The sequence below is a fragment of the Manacus candei genome, unplaced genomic scaffold (genome assembly GCF_025592945.1).
Source record: "Manacus candei isolate 608988 ecotype Guabito, Panama unplaced genomic scaffold, ASM2559294v1 h1tg000033l, whole genome shotgun sequence".
NCBI classification, from domain to species: Eukaryota; Metazoa; Chordata; class Aves; order Passeriformes; family Pipridae; genus Manacus; species Manacus candei.
This window is the reverse complement of record NW_026138081.1, coordinates 10,260,667-10,278,593: the sequence shown is the minus strand read 5'-3', so window position 1 is coordinate 10,278,593 and position 17,927 is coordinate 10,260,667. Positions and strand designations below refer to the sequence as shown.

Sequence of the window (17,927 nt, the reverse complement as noted above, 5' to 3'; positions counted from 1 at the left end):
TTCATGCAGTGTCTAAAGTTTTTCCTTATTTTTCTTTTTTTTTTATTCTCCTTTTTCTTGTTTTAGATCTTAGATCATTTAACAATGATAGACAACAAAAATGAGTCTGAGCTAGAAGCTCACCTTTGTAGAGTAATGAAACACTCCATGGATCAGAGTGGAAAAGCTGATAAGGATACAGAAAAAGGAGCTTCTCGCATAGTAAGTAAAGAAAATGTGTTGGTAGGGAAAAGGAATGTAAGGCAATTTAAGAAACAAGTTTAATTTTATGTTTGTGGAATGTGCAGTAGTGATTGCCTTTTTGACATGCAACTGATGTTGGAAATACTCTTCTAATGTCCCTTTCATTTATGACTGTTTTGGGAACTTGCTGTGTGTGTTTATGTGAGTATTCTGTGCATAACCCAGGATGAAGTGCTCTCCAGAACATTCAATTGAGCAGCATAGGTTTATTGCTGCCCGATACTGGATCTGATCTACTAGAAGTTAACCATACCCAAACCAAGTTGTAAACACTACCTTCTCAGAAGAAGTCCTCCAGCTTGATGATATCCCTCCTCTCATTCTATGTAAACAGTGGCTATGTAGAACCCTGATCACTTGAAGATTTTCTTCATCTTGGAAGCTCTATATCCAGCTAGCAGATCTGAGGGTGGCGTGGGTTCGTCTGACTTCCATCTGGTTTTATTCACTTTGTTTTAAAAGTCTCCTTTTGTTTATTTATTTAGGAGGAAAAGGCTTCAAAAGCCAAGGTGAATGATATTTTGGCAGAAATATTTAAGAAGATTGGCTCAAAGGAGAACACCAAGGAGGTGAGTGCTCCCTTCCTGCATGAAAGAGGGCATGATACATTGGAATGGTGTATACAGCACTTGTAGTAATACCTAGGAACTCTTCCCTCCCAGGGTCTAGCAGAGCTATATGAATATAAAAAGAAATATTCTGATGCAGACATTGAGCCCTTCCTGAAAAACTCCTCTCAGTTCTTCCAGAGCTATGTGGAAAGAGGCCTCCGATTGATAGAAACAGAACGTGAGGGGAAAGGACGCATTGCTCCTTCTACAGGTACATGTTATAGCAAAACTGATTCATTTATGAGAAGCAGAGATAAGAGATCAGTTACATGTTTCCTGGTAGAAACTAATATTTGTAGATGTTTATGGATTTCCAAAGCAAACCTGGTGCTTGTGTTGCTTCATGAGGCACCATTTGCAGGAATTATGCATTCTTGTTTACAAAAAAAAAGTTATAACCACACTAAATGTAGAAAACATCTGAAAGGCTTGGTAAATAAGTGGTTCTAATATGTGTCCTGTAGTGTGGGTTGAACATTAGCCCGTGTTTCCATGTGTCCGGTATCAAAAATTGGTTCTGCAAGGTATATAGCTGGTTTATAACCCCAAATCTTTGTTCGTGAAACCTAGCCATGATGAACAGCAGCAGCAGTCAGGTTCTCCATTTACCTTTTTACCAAAAAGGTGCAGGAGGCTTTTTACAGTATTATTTACTATGGAATTGGAAAGCTTATTTTAAATAACTTGAACTGTTCCTCTAGCAGAATTTATGATGATCCCTTTCCAATAAACTAGCTTTTTAATTGGATAAATTACTGTAAAACAGTTTGTTAGTGAGTCTTTTCATTGCAGATAAATACAAATGAGTATTGCAATATTAGGGAGGGAATGTGACAAATCGTTAGCTGAGAGTAAAAACTGATACACAGTCTATCAAAACTTCCTTTAACTTTCATGTCTTTCACATTTCATTGTGTCCTGTCAGACTTTGTCCTTTTTTCTACTATTGTTCCTTCTCCTATTCCTGTATTGTTGATTACTTTAGGAAGATAATGAGATTCTTTCAGAACCTCTTAAATGTGTTAAACTAGGTTGGACAGAAAATTCTACATTTCATCCTAAAAGTCTGTACAACTGAGAAATTAGTACAGCAGTTTTCAAAATGAAATTTACATTCCACAATTGTCTTTTTTTCCCTCCCTAACTATAATTTTGTTATAATAAAGGATATTGTTCCATATTGCAACAGTGCTTTATTTAGAGTAAAATATAAGTAAGTGTATTAAAAGTATAAATGCTTAACCTTAATTCTCCTTTATCTAGTTTAAATGTCCTTGCAGTAAATTAATGAAAACAAACCCTTGTCTGTGCTGTCTTAGAATTTGCAATTCATTTCATAATGGAAAAGCTTTTTTCATCATGTGAATTCCTTTTCTAGTCTTCTGGTAGGGAAGCTTTAAAAACCTTGCTATGTGCCTTCCAGAAATAGCTCTTTGAGACTGAACTGGAAGAAAAAGCTTTAAGTTACACAAATGAAGTAAAGAGGAGTTAGGATCAGTGGTAAACCCAAAAGTGATACTAAACTAGAAAAAGACAGAAGACTTCAAATATTTCCCATCTTGCCAATTGCTGAGTTCATTCTGTCAGATGTTGTGGTTACTTACTGCTGATCCATATCAGCATCTTCCTCTCTCCCCACTGTTGTCTTCAGCTGTCAACCTCAGCACTTCTGGAGCTGCTCTGCAGCCACTTCTTAAATTTCTCCATTTCTTTTCTTGGTTTTCAGTTGTCACTCTTGCAAGGAATTGGAAGTGCTGATACATCTATACTAGCAAATGCAAATAGCTTGGTAGTTTATAGATTGGTTAGTTCTTCATTCATTGCATCTTGTTTCAAGGAACTGACCAAGAGGCTTACTCTTTTTTGATGTTTTTAATTGGTTTTAACTTTTCTTCCTTCCTTCCCCTCATCCTCCAGGAATTTCTTCTCAGATGGAAGGAACATGTGTTCCTGTGTCTACCCACACTGTATCTTCCTCTATAGGAAACACAAATGGGGAGGAAGTGGGGCCTTCAGTTTATTTGGAAAGACTAAAAATCCTCAGGCAGCGTTGTGGCCTTGACAACGCAAAGGTATTGTACTTGACAACTCTTATAAATCTCCAGGAAAGGAACTTGATTTGTACTTTTTTTTTAAAGAATTCAAATTGATTTCTCTGCCAAAGTCAGATTCTAATCAGAATTTTTGATCTTTCGTTATAGTGCATGTCCTAGTTACTCAATGCTTGTCGCTGTGCCTAGTATAAATGGCTTTAAACGCATTACTTGGCCAAGTAGACTTAAGTTTCAGTCCACTCTGTCTGCAGTACTGGTGTGCATGCAGGTTGTTTCTACAGCCCTGTAGTTTGGTATCTTCACTTGCTGGGTAGTTGAGTCTCAGGTTCAAATAACTACTGTTCTCTAAAAACTAACATATACTGACCTCTGAGTTGAATGATGTGGAAATTCTAGATCTTTCTGCTGTGAAACAACCATAAGAGCTGAATTAATTTGAAGTTGTATATATTTGGGGTGTATGAATACTGAGGCACAGAAATGCGGAATGAGCTTGGTATTGGAAACCTGTGGACCGAAATCTCTTACAGTGCAGTGATCTATGTGCTAGGAATCTAGTGCCAGTCACTGAAATTTGCACTGGGCCAGGTGAGAAGTAATGTTCACTCTAGGAATAGTTATCAAGGTACATCACTGTTTTAACTTGCATATCAGCTCACAGCTCTGAGGAGGGAAAGTATTTCCTAGATGATAGTAACAAGGTAAATAACTCTGATGGAAATATCAATCGGTAAAAGAAGAGTGAATTGACATTTTAAGTCTTTGGCAGGGTCTATCTTGCCAATTAATTCAAGTTTCCTCTTCTCATTCCTCCAGAAAACTCATTGCCTGTTGATACTGCACATAGGCATGGACTTTGCACTTGTGGTGTTAGAATTCAGGCTGTTTAAGACTGGCAGTCTGTCTCAGTAAAACACTGGTCTGCAGTGAATTTTTTGATCTTTAAAGACTGTAGTTCCTTTGTGTCCCTACTGACATGAAGTTAAATATTAACTACTCAGATGATAAGAATTGAGTATTTTAGTTAGCTTTGCACCATTCTGACTTTATTGCTCCAGATTCACTTGTGTTGTAGTGGTCCTTCTGCTTCCTCTGTTTTCACTGTTTCCTGTGAAGATGAGAATCCATTGATTATGATTTGTACTTATATAGCATTTACCACTATATGTCTTAACACTTCACTTTCCCCCCTCGTAGCAGGAAGACAGACCCCCTCTGACGTCTCTGCTCTCTAAACCTACACTCCCTACAGTTGCATCCTCTACAGATATGCTTCACAGTAAGCTCTCCCAGCTCCGTGAGTCCCGGGAGCAGTACCAACATCTGGACCTGGACTGCAATCAGACTCATTCCTCTGGCATTGGAACTACTCTGGCTTCACCTTCTTCTGCAGCAGCCAATATTGATGACTTGAAAAAAAGATTGGAGAGAATAAAAAGCAGTCGCAAATAGAGAAGCAATGCTGTTGCTTGGGGCTGTCTTCAGCTTTAGTTTACTAAACTAGAAGTCTTCATAGTTAAATGGCCTCGTTTAGGCCTAATGTATACAAACTGGTTTATGTATAATACAGTGGATTTTGGGGGGTTGAGTCATTGTGGCACAAGTATTTGTACATACTCTGCTTCTCAGTGAGCATCTCTTTGACAATAGAAGGCTGTCTGTGTATTAGTTTTAGTGTACAGACCTGTAAACAACCATCCTGCTCACACTAGTTTCTCATAACTTGGGGTTTTTATTTGTAAAATTGTCTTTAAGATTTTTTCCTAGTTCTTAACTCTTAGAAGATCTTTAGTGATTTCACTTTTAATTTTGTGAATTCTTCTCCATGTAATCCTTGAACTGTTGATTCTGTATGGACACATGGCATGAAGTAACTAATTTAAGTGTCTTTTGTAAATAAAGTTTGCATTAACTATACCAGCCTCTGTAGGAACAGCAGCAACTGCTGGTTATAGGTCACTCTATATTCCTGAATGTTAGTGACTGGGCATCTAGAAACTGAACTAAGCTATTCTTGACATGAACCTTGGGATTTGGATACATTACAAGGAAGATGAGTGGAAATATACTGTCTGTGGGTGCAGTCCTGAGACTTTGCACTCTTCTAAGAGCAGTAGTGCATTTTTATATAGTTCCTTTTTTATGTTTTGGAGTATGTTTCTGTAACTTGAGAATATTTAGTTTGCTGAAATGCTTATTTTAAATTATCTAGTCCTTGTGATGCCTTTTTAGCCAGATTAAGCGTAGACCCAGCTGAGGGAGCTTTCTTTGAGGGAGCCTGCTGCTGTTGGTATGGAATAGACTAGCAGTGATGTACAGTCAGTGGGCTCATTTATCCTGAACTCATTTGGTTAAGCAGTCTTCCTCTTGCAGGTAGACCTCACCACTACATTCTTTTTGCTCTTAAACATCTGATGTCAGCAAACTCTACTAGTTTGTGTAACTAAGACACCTAGTAGGGCTAGTCTGAAAAAGCTGTAGCCACTTTTTTTTTTTTAAGAGTAATTAGCCTTTTTCAGAAGCTACAAACATGAAGATGAAGACAGGCACACTGTGTATCCTTTCTAGCCCTTTTATTTCTAGGGAGGTGATGTGTTTTGACCTTACTACTGCACTTCCATGTGAGAACTGGTTGTGAAGCATACATTGCACATCTGTTCTGTAGCTAGAACAGAGTTATTGAAGAGTTGGACAGGCAGGCTTAAAATAGCACACTTCTGCTCTATATTTTAATCTGTTCCATGTAACTGCTGCTTTTGTTGTTTGCTCTGTGCACCAGCAGTCTCTGCATTAGGCCATTACTGAAACTGCCTTGCCTGATTACAGTAAAAATGTGGCTTTAAATTAGTACTTGTACAACAGATCTATGCCAGAGCTTCTGCAAATGTCTGAAAACTTTCACAGGACCCCTAGGCTGGGGTTGCAATTGATGTATTGCTGCTTGGTGCTTATGATGAGTTTGCACACTGCAATAGCAGGTGACTTGCGAGCGTTCTCCATCCTGTGTTAATTGATATGATGCCATTCCTTGCTCCACCACCTTGATTTAGTAGTCTCAGTCCTCTCTCATAACTTGAAATGGGCATGCACTTTCTTGTGGAACAGAGCTCTGTTACAAGTGGAGGTTGGCCCTTATTGGAAAGTGCTGAGTTTTGTGCACTTTACCTGGGGCAGTTTTTGAACAGTTTGTGTTGGCTGGCACTAGTTACTGCCACTACCTCTCAACTACTAGCTGCTCTCTGAAACTTAGTGACATTTAAATTAATCCATATGTTCCTTTACCATATCCAGCAGACATTCTGAAGAACTATTTGTTAATTAGCTCAGGATGTTAAAACAGCGATGCCTGCAAACGTGTAAAAACTATTTTAAGTTTGAAGCTGAATTGGAAGTGAAATACAGGAAAATTGAGTAGCAGAAGATATAGTTTCTTTTTCTGAATGAGTTTTTGCCCTGTGTCTCTGTAGTGTTTGGTTGGACTCAATATCCTGGGAGTTCTGAACTAAAACTTGTGCACACAAATTAATAAAGCCTAATCTTTAGCCCAGACAATATTTAAATAACATTAAACTGACTTTTAAAAATTATTCCTCTGTATTGTTTGTAACAAGTCAATATGAACAGTGACTCATTCCAGAAACTCTGTGGTCCTAGTTCCCCTCTTAGATATGCAATTTGTCACAGATAATTAGATAGTAGTGAAAGGGTGAGCCTTTAAACATTAGAAGGGCTAAACATTTTCAGTGTCTTGTGCCTGTGGTTATCAATGACTTTAAACAGTTGTGGAACATGAGCTCTTGAGATTTCATTCCTCAGCTGTCATTAAGAGGTTGGGGTTTGTGCTTTATTAGGGCAATGAAATTGGGCTACTTCAAGTTGTTTCCCACGTGAACCATCTTAAAGGAGGTGGCCAGACACTAATATCAGTTGTTCTAAAAAAACAGTTATTAATTTCAGTGTTGCCAGTTTCTGTGCCTTAATGGCATTATGAGCAAGGAGTTCAGGAATGAGGTGCCATAGAGAGCAAGGAGAGTTTTCAAATCTCATGATTGCTTTAAGAGAAAATTGGGCTGAACAAGTTGGCTAGCCAAGAATGTGTTTACTGCTGTACTGCTGGGTCCTCAGCAGTCCACAAATTGCTGCTAAAGAGTTTATGAAAGAACTGACGCTTCTTTTGGGAGAGATCCCTAAACAGCCTCTATGAGACAAGCAAATAAGTATAGTGCAGGATGCTTCCCTTGGAGGCCCTTTGACATTGCATGAATTGGTTCCTTCTGAATCTTGCTATGCAGGTGGAAAATACACAATGAGGGCCCAGCAGGACCTGCTATGTAGAAAGTTAGTGGAAGTGCTGCTTAACATATTGAAGCCCATATTCCTTTGCAGGGTGAATTGCAATTGGTGCTGGTATTTGTTGCCTGCTATTGTAGCTGAGAACAATGTCTTTATGGCTTTTCTTTTGACACTGGTGTTTTGTGTAATGCCACAGTTACCATCAGGTGCTTATCTCTGGTACATTCTTGGCTCAAAATCTAGAACAGAAAATGAGTTGTCTTGAAGGGAGAAAATGGACAGTGCATGAGGGCACAGTTGTGCTTGCTGTTACTGCCAAGGCCATCATCTCAGGTCCAAAATCTGTTGCTTATAGCTGATGGAAGGGAGGAGAATTTGAAGCACAAAAGATAATTAGCAATACAGCCAGTGCTATGTTACTCCTGGCTACTGTTATGGCTTAGATCCAAGTGCAACTAAACTCAGCATGAACAAAAGGAAGAGAATGGGTTTAAGAGCTTTTATTTTTGAAGGATAAGACTTTCCTTTGTCAAGTTGTAAGGATATAACTTTTACTTCAGGATCTTCTGTGCTTATGTTTTTAAGTGGAGCATTGTAGCAAGTCTGAGAGCAAGCAAGGTAAATGCTTCAGCTATCGCCCGTATTTTTCAATGGCTTTTCGCATCCACTTTTTCAGGCGGAATACATGGGTGTAAAATCCGTATTTGCCATCTCGGTCACATCCTTCTCCCCATGAAACTATTCCCACTTGATACCAACGGTTGTCATCTGGGTTCTAAAGCAAATGAAAAAATGGGATTGACACAAGGAGCAAGAGACTTTGATAGAATCATGGAAACATTAAGGTTGGAAAAGACCTCCCAGATCAAGCCCAACCTTTGACCGAACACCACCCTACCAACCAAACCATAGCACTAAGTTCAAAGTCTGGTCATTTCTTGAACACTACCAGTGATGCTCCCACTTGCATGGGCAGCCCTTTCCCATACTTAAGCACCCTTTCAGTGAAGAAATTCCTCCTACTGTCCAACCTCAACCTTCCCTGGCACAGCTTGAGGCCATTTCCTCTTGTCCTGTTGGTAGTTCTCTGGGAGAAAAGGCCAACCCCCACCTTGTTGGTAGTTGTAGAGAGTGATAAGGTCACCCCTGACCCTCCTTTCAGGTAGATGTAGAGAGTGATAAGGTCACCCCTGACCCTCCTTTTCTCCAGGCTAAATAACCCCCCCTTCCTCAGCTGCTCCTCATAGGACTTGTGCTCTAGATTTTCTAGCAGCTTTGTTGCCCTTTCAGATCTAAACCTTGTATGCACCCCAGCCTCTTTAATGAAGGATACTGCTTTGGGATTCAGACTGGCATCTCCAACAGAGCTTGTTGGAGTTTTTTTGTCTCTACTCTTAAACCTGTAAGTAAGAATTGGCCATCAGTCATGCATTCTGCAGCTGATCTCCATATATGCTGAGAGCTCAGTATAGAAGTGGGGCTGGCTGACTGCAGGATTCATCTCCAGGATTCAGCTTGGACATGAGCTGGGTTTGCTTCAGCCACTCAGCAGTCTCCACCTCTGCTGCTGTCTTTTAGACTATTTTGAAAGTTTAGCGTAGCACAAACCAAGCTCTATATGTCTTATGAGCTTGAGCTTGTTGAACATACCTTCATTACAAATGGTCCCCCACTGTCCCCTTCACAGGCATCTCCTCTCTTTGAGTCTTCAGGACTGTAACCTACAGCCAAGAAAAAAGTCGGACATTTGACTGTAGGGGAAGTGGCTGGTGTTGGCCATCTTTTCCTTGAAGTTGCATAAATTTTCTGAGACCCATGAGATAGATTGTTTGCTACTCCTGCCAACTCGGACTTAATAAAAAAACAAAGCAATTTTCTAAATTTATATGTAAAACAGCTAACTCTGCTTCTGTCTTTGCAACATTCCTGAATTCACCCTCTGTGCTCTCATTCCTGTTTTATTAATCAGGATAGCCGTGTCAGTTGCCACTGTGTTCAACAGCTGTAGCTTGAGCTACTGTGCTTTTCTTGTCTCAGAAACTTATTTGTAATACTCCATGTGTCGTTTTCTATCATTCTGTTTACTACAGAGGTATGTTGCTGTCCTCACTTTCACCTCCCTGTCACTGCAAGCTCTGTTTCTCCTCACCCCCAGCTGTCTTCCTAAAGTCTCACTATGAAGAGGAACAGGATTTCACTTTCATTCCTGATGAACTAGGCAGTATCTTTGCATTTTCCCATCACTCTAGTCTCCCTTTTTTTCTGTATGTCTGCATCTCAGCTGTTTTTCAAGAATGCTGTCTAGAAAAAGAAACCATAAGAACAGTGTATTTTCAGCACACTCATGAAATTGGCTTCCATCCTAACTCAAGCAATCACATGCGCTTACATGCAAGCAGCACAAACTTATTCAGAGATCACTGGAGGTTTGCTTGTAGGAACCGATAAAGTCTGCACAAATAAAGAATAGAGCAGGAACTGTTAAACTCTTACATAAATCCATAGTCTTTTGATATCCTGAATTCTGTGTCTACTTCCCTTCTCACTGAAAAAGGGTGTAGAGCCAGAAGAGATTTAGGAAGGTGGGAGCCTGTTGCCACAAAATTTGCAGGCATAAGTATGAATGGGCTCCAGAACATTGAGACAAGCTAGTAGACAGGATAATGGGTGTGCAGCCTTTAATTTAGGAAGTCACTGAATTGTTCTATGTACAGATGAAAAGATAATTTTATATATGCTTAGTTCTCCCCCTGAATCAGCTGCTGCTGATACCTGGTGCCATTAGACTAGTGCCTGACACAGCTTGGTGTTACAAACTTCATTCATAGCTTTAAGTTCTACAGCCTTTATGTTTTCTGAGAGCTGAGAAAGTTCTTATCACAGGGAAGTTATTCTTTGCGGAAGGCATTTGCAAATCTATCAGAAAGTAACCTTGCTGCATGAGCCCCACCAGGAGCTCAGAGCCCTCATCTTCTCTAGCAAGTTGTACCTCTGTCTCCAGTGCTACTTACCTGCACAAAACATGTTGTCAGTGACTTTAATTTTGGTGGAATCCCTGCAGACACTTTGGTCTACAATGGGCAGATTGAGCTGTTGCAGAACTGTGGGCAGGTTGCTGGGGCTAGTGGCCCATGTTTCTTTCAAGTTTCCCCAGCCAGTTACCCGCCCTTTGTAGCCTGCCAGCATCAGCCTGTGGAAGGATGCATGAATATAATCAAATGTTTTGTAACAGCTTTTTCCTATCTGGCTCTCTTGCTGCAAATAGCCTTGATAAGTCATCTTTTTCTGTCTTTTTTTTTTTTTTTTTAAAGACTAGAGATGGCTTTTGTAGCCTGGATTTTTAGGACTGTAGGACAGTCTCCTCACCTCTGCACGACCTCTTTGGTAGGCAGGCAGACAGGATGGATGTAGTCACTGAAGATGACGGGTCTCCTTAAGTGCATGAGTGCAATGTCTCGGTCCATGTTCTCTTTCCAGTTGTACTTAGGATGGATGATGATTTTATCCAACAGAGCAATCTTCTCTTTATTCTTTTCATATCTGAAATAGTTATGAAGAACTTGCTGTACAGTAGCAACTAAGAGTCTTCTGGGGTTTGTGATAATCTCAGGTGCTTTGTAACCTCTGAGACAATTCTGTCTTTACATTGGAGCACCCCTTTAGGCTTCCCATGCTTCTGCCCTCCCTTTAATCTTTAGGATCAGCAAGAGCAGCAAATGACAGCCCCATTAGATCCCATTATTGAGAGACATGTGACATTGGTGTGATATTTCCTTGGATACTGAACTGTATCTCATTACTCCAAGAGGAAGACTAGTTCACTCTCACTTCATCCAGACTCTTACTTTGTCCTTATGTGCTTGCCAATCCGCACCAAGATGTCATTTGTAGTTAAGTTCTTGTCCCACGGTGGGTAATAAATACAATGAGCAGCAGTCAGGATCCAGCTGTCACTGATGAGGCTGGCCCCACAGAGCAGCTCCTGAGGAGTCTTTTTGTAGAGCATCACCTGCCTGAGAGATGAGGAGGAGGAAGACTTAGCAGGACTAAAGATATGGCTGGCTGAACAGGTCCCAGTGTCATGTGGAAAGTGCAGAATTTGCAGTGAGCAGGGAAGAGCATTGCACTGTACTGACAAAGAGAACTGCATAAGTGGCTCTGTAGCAAGTCTTCCCTGGACACGTATGTTCTGTGTAGTAGGCCAATTACCCCATTTCTTTCACCTAGAGAGGTTCCTCATCCTTTCTGCTCCAGCAATGCTGGAAAGAGGAAGAGACAAAGATGAAACACACCAGCACTCTTTTTTCCCAGGTGGTTGAGTACTTAGCTCAAGAGGTGAGTTTCTTTCCAGCTATGTTACTACTGCCCTATCAACCACTTGGAGAAGTTTTGATAAGAATCCATAATGGGTGCATGCTTCCTGAGATAAGAAAGCCCTTTTATTTCTACTTTCTTGAGCTGGAGAGAAGAGAAGGAAGACACAATTCCTTATGAAGGACTATGCAAAGATAATACTTACCAGGGGGAGCTGCCAACTTCTGCGTCTTCTCCATGGACAACTCTGCCTCTCGTGTAGGACTCCAACAGCTCCTTCTCACTTTTGTCCGTTACCTTCTTCTTCTCAAATAAAGGACGAGTGCCACAGTCTGAAAAAGTAGGCATCTGGCTTTGTTACTCTACCTGATTCACCATGGAGAACTGTCATTTGCAGTCATCATGCTAAGCTGGAAGATCCTAGGAAGGAAGTGCTCACTAGCTCCATGATTGTAACCAGATATTGACTTCTGAGAGCTCTTCAAGGAATTTCAATATCTTCCCCTGCTTTTAACAGCATTTGTCTAGCTGATGTTTCTGAGGAACAGTGAGTGCCCTGTGGGAAGAAGCTACAGCCTTTCTACAAACTGTGATGCCATGTCTAGAGTTTTTGCTCACCTGCTTCGCCTGAACCAAAAGTTTTGTCATCAAAGAAGGTTCTGAACTCTTGAGGATGAGTAGAACGTCCTGATATTCCCTCCTGCTCTTCATTCTCCTCCTCTAGCGAGCTGTCTGAGAGAGATGGAAAGACAAACATGGTAAAAGGCTTAGCTGTAGTTTCCATAATTATCAGCAATGTAAATGTTCCTTTCGACACACAGTGAGTCTGATGAAGGAATGATGTTTTAAAACCACTGCTCTTTTTAATGTTCCTTGTCCACCATTGTGAGTTTTCAGGGAGAAGAGAACCCGTGAGACACATAACAGCACTGTGTACCTAAGGCAGGTTAGTACATGTTATATTTGGACAAACAGTGCATGGTGCATGTACATCCTTGTCTACACCTCCCAGATCAAGCACTTCACCCTAGTGGCATGTACTGGTTGTATTTGCTGCTGCCTCACAAGTGTGCCTACCCAAACCTATGCAGACTTCTCACCGCAGTAGTGCAGATCGCAATAGTCAAAGTAGGGTGGTTCATCCGTGACACACCAGACACCCTCATCGTCTCTGTCTGGATTCCGACAGTAATTCTCCAGCAGCTTCACCTCTGGGTCAAGGTGCTTTCCATGGAGCACCTCTTTGGCTTTCTCAGAGTTCCACGGCAGACACTTAGCTCCAGACACAGTGACTGAGAGGGTCCCTGTGTAAAGCATGCCTTTCTCTTGTTCACAAGGCTCCACTGGGGGAGGTGGTGTGACTCGAGGAGTAAATGGAACTGTTGTCCTGTCTTCACCTAGAAAGACAGAGAGCTGTGATTTAAGCCATAGCTTTGCACTTAGAAGTACTGTTAGTGAATTGCACCAGTGCCCCTTTACAAAAGCCTAGAGTTCCCTGGGGCATCCAATTACGTTTGGGAGCTCCTGCTGTGCTCCCATGCATGTGGTGGCCCTCTAAATATTGCAGTGTCAGGTGGCTCAACAGTAGGTGAGGTGAAACTGGCACTATTCATCACACTTTTCTTTGTCACTAAGATGTGAGGAACAATATTGTGTTCATTTCTGGGCATCTTTGAGAATCAGCTCAAGGGATGGGTAGGTGCCTCCAAGCATCGTAATGTTGCTGTATTAGAACCTCCAATGCCTTATACGCAAATGCATAAAAACTAGGCCATATTTGGGGGAGCTTTTTACTGTGATATGCTACTAAAATGGCATAATTTTACTTTTGCCAGTGTTTCTAAACGTAATGATAAGTGAAAAATTTTCCTGCAAGACTTTCCACACTTTTTCTTTCAAGTGTTCTAATGGCTGCAAACTTTAAGCAGCATTTCCTGAGGGAGTGGACACCCAATAATCTGTCCTGTGGCAGTTGCTTGACCTCAAGCTGCCTTCTCCTTGTGCACAGGGGGAGAGACCCCCTGTTTGACTATTCATCCTGGGGCACAACAGCCACTGAGCAAGTAGCATTCACCTTAATCGGTGAGGCTGCTTCTGTTTGATTGACTTGTGTCAATATGATTACAAAAGAACTGTGCACAAAGCCAAGGCTTTTTTAGTCCTGCCATATCCATGCACATGTAAGTGTAACTGTAAGCTACTGTGGGTCAGAAACTAGTGAACAGAGATAGTACAGATGCCTGATTGCCTCAAAGCAGAGCAGTATCTCTTTTCAGTTTGTCATACTGCAGACCAGTATGACAAGTATGACCAGGCTTTTAAAACTTCAGAGTACCCCATGGTCAAAATGGTTTCTGACCTCTCCGACTTTCACTTAGGGTTGTTGCCTTTAGTCTCTGCTTTTGGAAGAGACACTTCTGCTGTGAGAAGCTTCTCTGCTTTCTACCAGTTCTTCTGAGACAGAGGCCAAGTCCCAGGGGAGACAGCTCTGCACTGGGGGGAAATGGGAACGTATTAGTGTAGGGGGAGTCAAGTGCAATGGTAAGAGAAGGGCATCTTCTCTTTTCTTGAGTTTGTGGGTATGCTTCCACAGAAGTGAACGTTAAGGCAGACAGTTAAGCACAACCTGTAGTTATTTTGTCCTAAAGGTGGGAATTCAGACCAAAAAACAGTATGACTCATGGCTGTCACAAATTAGAGGCAACTGAGCCAGGATTTTGGAACGACTCTGACTATAAAAAACTGTAGTAGATTCCAGGGGACTGCTGACACTGGATTTAACTTAGATTTGGATTAAGGTAGTCTAGAGAAAACAGCATATTATGTATGGGCAACTCAATAACTTTTCTTCCTCAGCTGCTTTATCCTTTAAGATACAGCTTCTCTACTTCTACTAACCTCTGCTCCTGTAAGCTCCCTCCCTCCTAACCCTCTCCTTGACTGATTTAGTATCAGTCTCAGTGCAGTGTTTGCTGTGAGTGAAAGGTGTTCTGGAGTGTAGTGCTGAGGCATACCACACACTGGGACAGGACACTCCTCCCGTTCCACTGTTGGGTCTCGGGTGTAGCACCACGGGCCTTCTGAGTTGTAGTCTGGGTTCCTGCAGTAGTTCTCAATGAGATTGGTATAAATGGTGGCATTAAATCTATGAGAAAAAAGCTGGTTAGGCTAGGAAGGAAGGACACCTTGGAGAACCCTTTAGGGGTATGCAGGAGATGAACTTACTTAGGAATATGTGGATATTTGCTTGTCCACACTTGACATTCAATCCCTGATTTGGTGTAGCTAATTGTTCCCCGATAGTTCTGGCCCAGCCCAAGAGAGCAGTCACCTGTCAAAATCCCAACATGGTGTAAGCCAGGGTCAATGGAACTGGATGTTGCATTTTCAAGGTCAGAGGTACCACCCCTCATATGCCTTTAGCTTTTGCTGTGTGCAGAAGCCTGCACAAGCACAGTCATCCTCTTCCTATGAGAAGAGCACACAGCCTAAGCTCTCTCTGCCTCATCAGAGGGAGCTATCCCTGAGGGTCTGTGCTTTGCTTTGGCTCAGAGCCCTTCTGAGAGGCTGCTCACCTTAGGCTGCACCCGACTGTGTCACAAGGAAAAGGATATTTACCCCACGCTGTTTCAGTGCACAAGTCAGGCTGTTTGTGAAATTGTTAGTGGGGAAATAAAGAGGAAGAAAGAATTCAAATTCCCCTCCTGATATTTTTCTTTATAATTGTACGGCTTCTCCAACTTTAGATTTTTTTTTTTCTGTACAAGCTCTGCAGGAAGCAAGTTCCTGGCACTCACTGTATCTGGGAGATTGAGGTCAGCATGAATTTCGTACCTTCTAGACAAGCATCCAGAACTGTCCTGGGCGTTCTCTGGCCCTGACATACTAGCAAAATCAGAAAAAAGAAACACATATGAAAGGAATCCAAATAAGCATCATAATTTGAATCAGTTTATCATCTAGAGACAAAACACAAGTGCTTTGCCAGGAAAGTGAGCTCTTGAAAGAGCCACTCTCTCCAGGATGGGACAGCGCATCCTAAGGGACAGTACAGTGCCTGCAGGACTTGAAACAACTTACCTTGGTATTTTGACCAAAATGCCTCCTGTAAAAAAAAGAAAAAAAATTAGAAAAATATGTATTTAGAGACACAGAACATCAGACCTTGCTTGGCTACTGCAATTCAAACCAGTAAGAGAATGTCCCCTTACAACAAAAGGAAAGACTAACCTAGCTCTGTTTATACTAATTAATACAGAGTTCAACAAAGCAAAAAATCTGATATAAAACCACATTCCCACACATCAGGCTCAGGATTAAGAGAGTACTGTTTTTTCTAAAGAGATTAAAGATGCTTACAACCTTCATCAACCTGCAGAGAAAGCAAAGCCTTCTACAGTGCAGTGGGCTACAGTGCAGATATCCAAGCAGCTGAACCTAGAACTTCTAAGTCCATAGATCACATGTAGGTCAGCTGTTTAGATCTAGGTCTCTCCTGTGCAGCCTGGGTCTGATTGCTTTAGAAGTACTCCACAGAGGTGGTGTCTTGCTGGCTTAGGCTCCTAACTGTTTATCTGTTGTATTCTTGGGTGTGGAATTCAGCATGGACACCGGCCTTGGGGCTAGGAGCAAATCCCAAAAGGATGCAGCACAAATTTAGTAGAGTGAGTGAGTTTGGAAACCAGAAAAGGGGACAGGCTTCAGCTCAAAGGAGTTCGAGGCATCTGCACTCAGTGTTTGGCTGCCAAGCCAGCTCTTCTGTGAGTGTCTGGGACTTTGGCAGCTCACATGTGTGAGGCACCATGCTGAGCTAGAAGATGCTACTCTGGAACCATGGGAAGGCTCTCTTCAGTTCATGCAAAGAGAGGGAGGAAAAGCAACCTGAGCTTTGAGCTGCATTCCCTGGAGTGTCTCCCAGAGCAAAGCTCCCTAAGAAAGCCTGAGCTCTCCTTGGGGCCCACACACACCAGCCTCATCTCTGGTTCACAGAACTGAATCCCTGGCTATGTATGTGATCTGCTGGTCTCCCACTACAGAGGCTGGCTGAGGGAATGTTTCCTTGGGAACACCTATACATACCGTCTGATCGGTGGATTCAAGGGCTTCAAAAGCCTCCTCATAACTGCATGTCTCCTCCAGGCACTCTCGCTCCAGGTTTCCCTTAAGCATCTCTTCTAGAAATCCCTTGTTGGCACGTCGTGGGCGCTTGAGCAGTGACAGTGCCTGCCCCTTTTCCAGGAAAACTACCGGGTCAGAATATTGCCAGTCAAAGGGCTGCCTGCAGCTGGAGGGCCCCTTTGTCTCCCCTTGCAGTTTCCAAAAACCACAAGCAGTTGATGTAGTGATCCCACAGCCCAGCCTCCCACAGTGCACCATACAGGAGGAGAAGCCCTGTCTGGTGTACACCTGATGATCAGAGCAAGCTCTCTGTAATTCATCTGTCACTTAGGTAAGAGAAGTGAAAGGAATCCTGTGCTTCCTCAGCAAAGCTGCTCTGCTGATTTGCAGTTAGGTAGAGGCTTATTTGCTTTGAGCCTGCTACTGTCCCTGCCAGCCACTGTATTTATGTCTTTCCAGCCTCAGACCACTGCAATAAGCACGGCCTGGTTCCATCTTTGTGTTCAGAGACCGTGATTTAAGACCTGTAGACAGGTTCATCCCCCACACAGTAGGGCATCATACTAAGAAAAGACAGATGAATTAGAGGCTCTCATAAAAGGAGCAGTAAGCAGGAAGGCGGCATACTCTGTATGACCTAAAGCTGTGATAAGGAGCAGCTGGGGAGGCAATGGAGAATTGAAGCCACCCAGATCAGCTGAGGGATTCTGTCCCCAGAAGTCCCACAGTTGTGTTACACACGATCCTGGACTGAGCCATATTCTGTCCCCTGCCATTTCCCAGGCCACCCAAAAAGTCCACTGAGCTGTTGTCACCAGCTGACAGATGCTGGTTGCATCATCCTATGCTCACTCCACCCTCAGCACCCTTTTGATTTCAACTTCAAGCTTTTAGCAGGTCTTCCGGACTTACCAAGAAAACCTGCCACCTGCTTTACCCCTGGAAATAAATAATCCCATCTTTCTTCCTGCTGTCACCCACTAGTACTGTCCTTCTCCCTCTGCCATTGAGTCTTACCTCCAGCATGGCTCAGTGTGAGGTGCAAAAGGCTGGAGAAGAGCAGGCCCTTCAGTATGCTGGTGTTGGTGTGTGCCATGCTGTACAGCCCTGGCTGCAGGGGAATTGCAAAGGAAGCAGAATAAGTGGAGTCACAGCCCCGCTGGGTTAATATTGAACCAGAATGAAGAAACAGGACTCCAGAGGTCGTGGTGTGTCAGGGACAGTGGGACTGAGGCTCCTCTCTCTTGGCATCTCTCCCTCTCTTCAGAGCATCTTCATTTTCTTACTTAATTAA

The 17,927-nt window shown here is 42.4% G+C and overlaps 2 protein-coding genes across 4 annotated transcripts in view; one reads left to right on the top strand and one right to left on the bottom strand.

The window, feature by feature from the left end:
* The window catches only part of CKAP5 (cytoskeleton associated protein 5), a 54,365-nt gene extending 47,870 nt beyond the window's left edge, over positions 1 to 6,495 (top strand). The window contains exons 40-44 of the mRNA XM_051791890.1: positions 67 to 201; positions 729 to 812; positions 906 to 1,065; positions 2,772 to 2,926; positions 4,106 to 6,495. Of these exons, the coding sequence (XP_051647850.1) occupies positions 67 to 201; positions 729 to 812; positions 906 to 1,065; positions 2,772 to 2,926; positions 4,106 to 4,360 (789 nt within the window). The 3' untranslated portion in view covers positions 4,361 to 6,495. The remainder of the gene's footprint in view (positions 1 to 66; positions 202 to 728; positions 813 to 905; positions 1,066 to 2,771; positions 2,927 to 4,105) is intronic.
* Positions 6,496 to 7,686: 1,191 nt separating this feature from the next.
* On the bottom strand, positions 7,687 to 17,801 carry F2 (coagulation factor II, thrombin). Of its 3 annotated transcripts, none has more exons than XM_051791898.1 (14): positions 17,651 to 17,801; positions 16,595 to 16,758; positions 15,596 to 15,620; positions 15,350 to 15,400; positions 14,741 to 14,846; positions 14,530 to 14,660; positions 12,616 to 12,912; positions 12,134 to 12,247; positions 11,721 to 11,847; positions 11,047 to 11,214; positions 10,568 to 10,741; positions 10,213 to 10,391; positions 8,852 to 8,922; positions 7,687 to 7,976 (listed from the first exon to the last, which is right to left on the bottom strand). In XM_051791898.1, the coding sequence occupies exons 1-14, from the start codon at positions 17,727 to 17,729 to the stop codon at positions 7,833 to 7,835; spliced, it is 1,830 nt and encodes a 609-aa protein (XP_051647858.1). In that variant the 5' UTR covers positions 17,730 to 17,801; the 3' UTR covers positions 7,687 to 7,832. The 3 variants fall into 3 exon arrangements, with proteins under 3 accessions (XP_051647858.1, XP_051647859.1, XP_051647860.1); XM_051791899.1 differs by having other exon boundaries at positions 16,595 to 16,744; positions 17,651 to 17,774; XM_051791900.1 differs by lacking the exon at positions 16,595 to 16,758 and having other exon boundaries at positions 17,651 to 17,750.
* Positions 17,802 to 17,927: the final 126 nt, after the last annotated feature.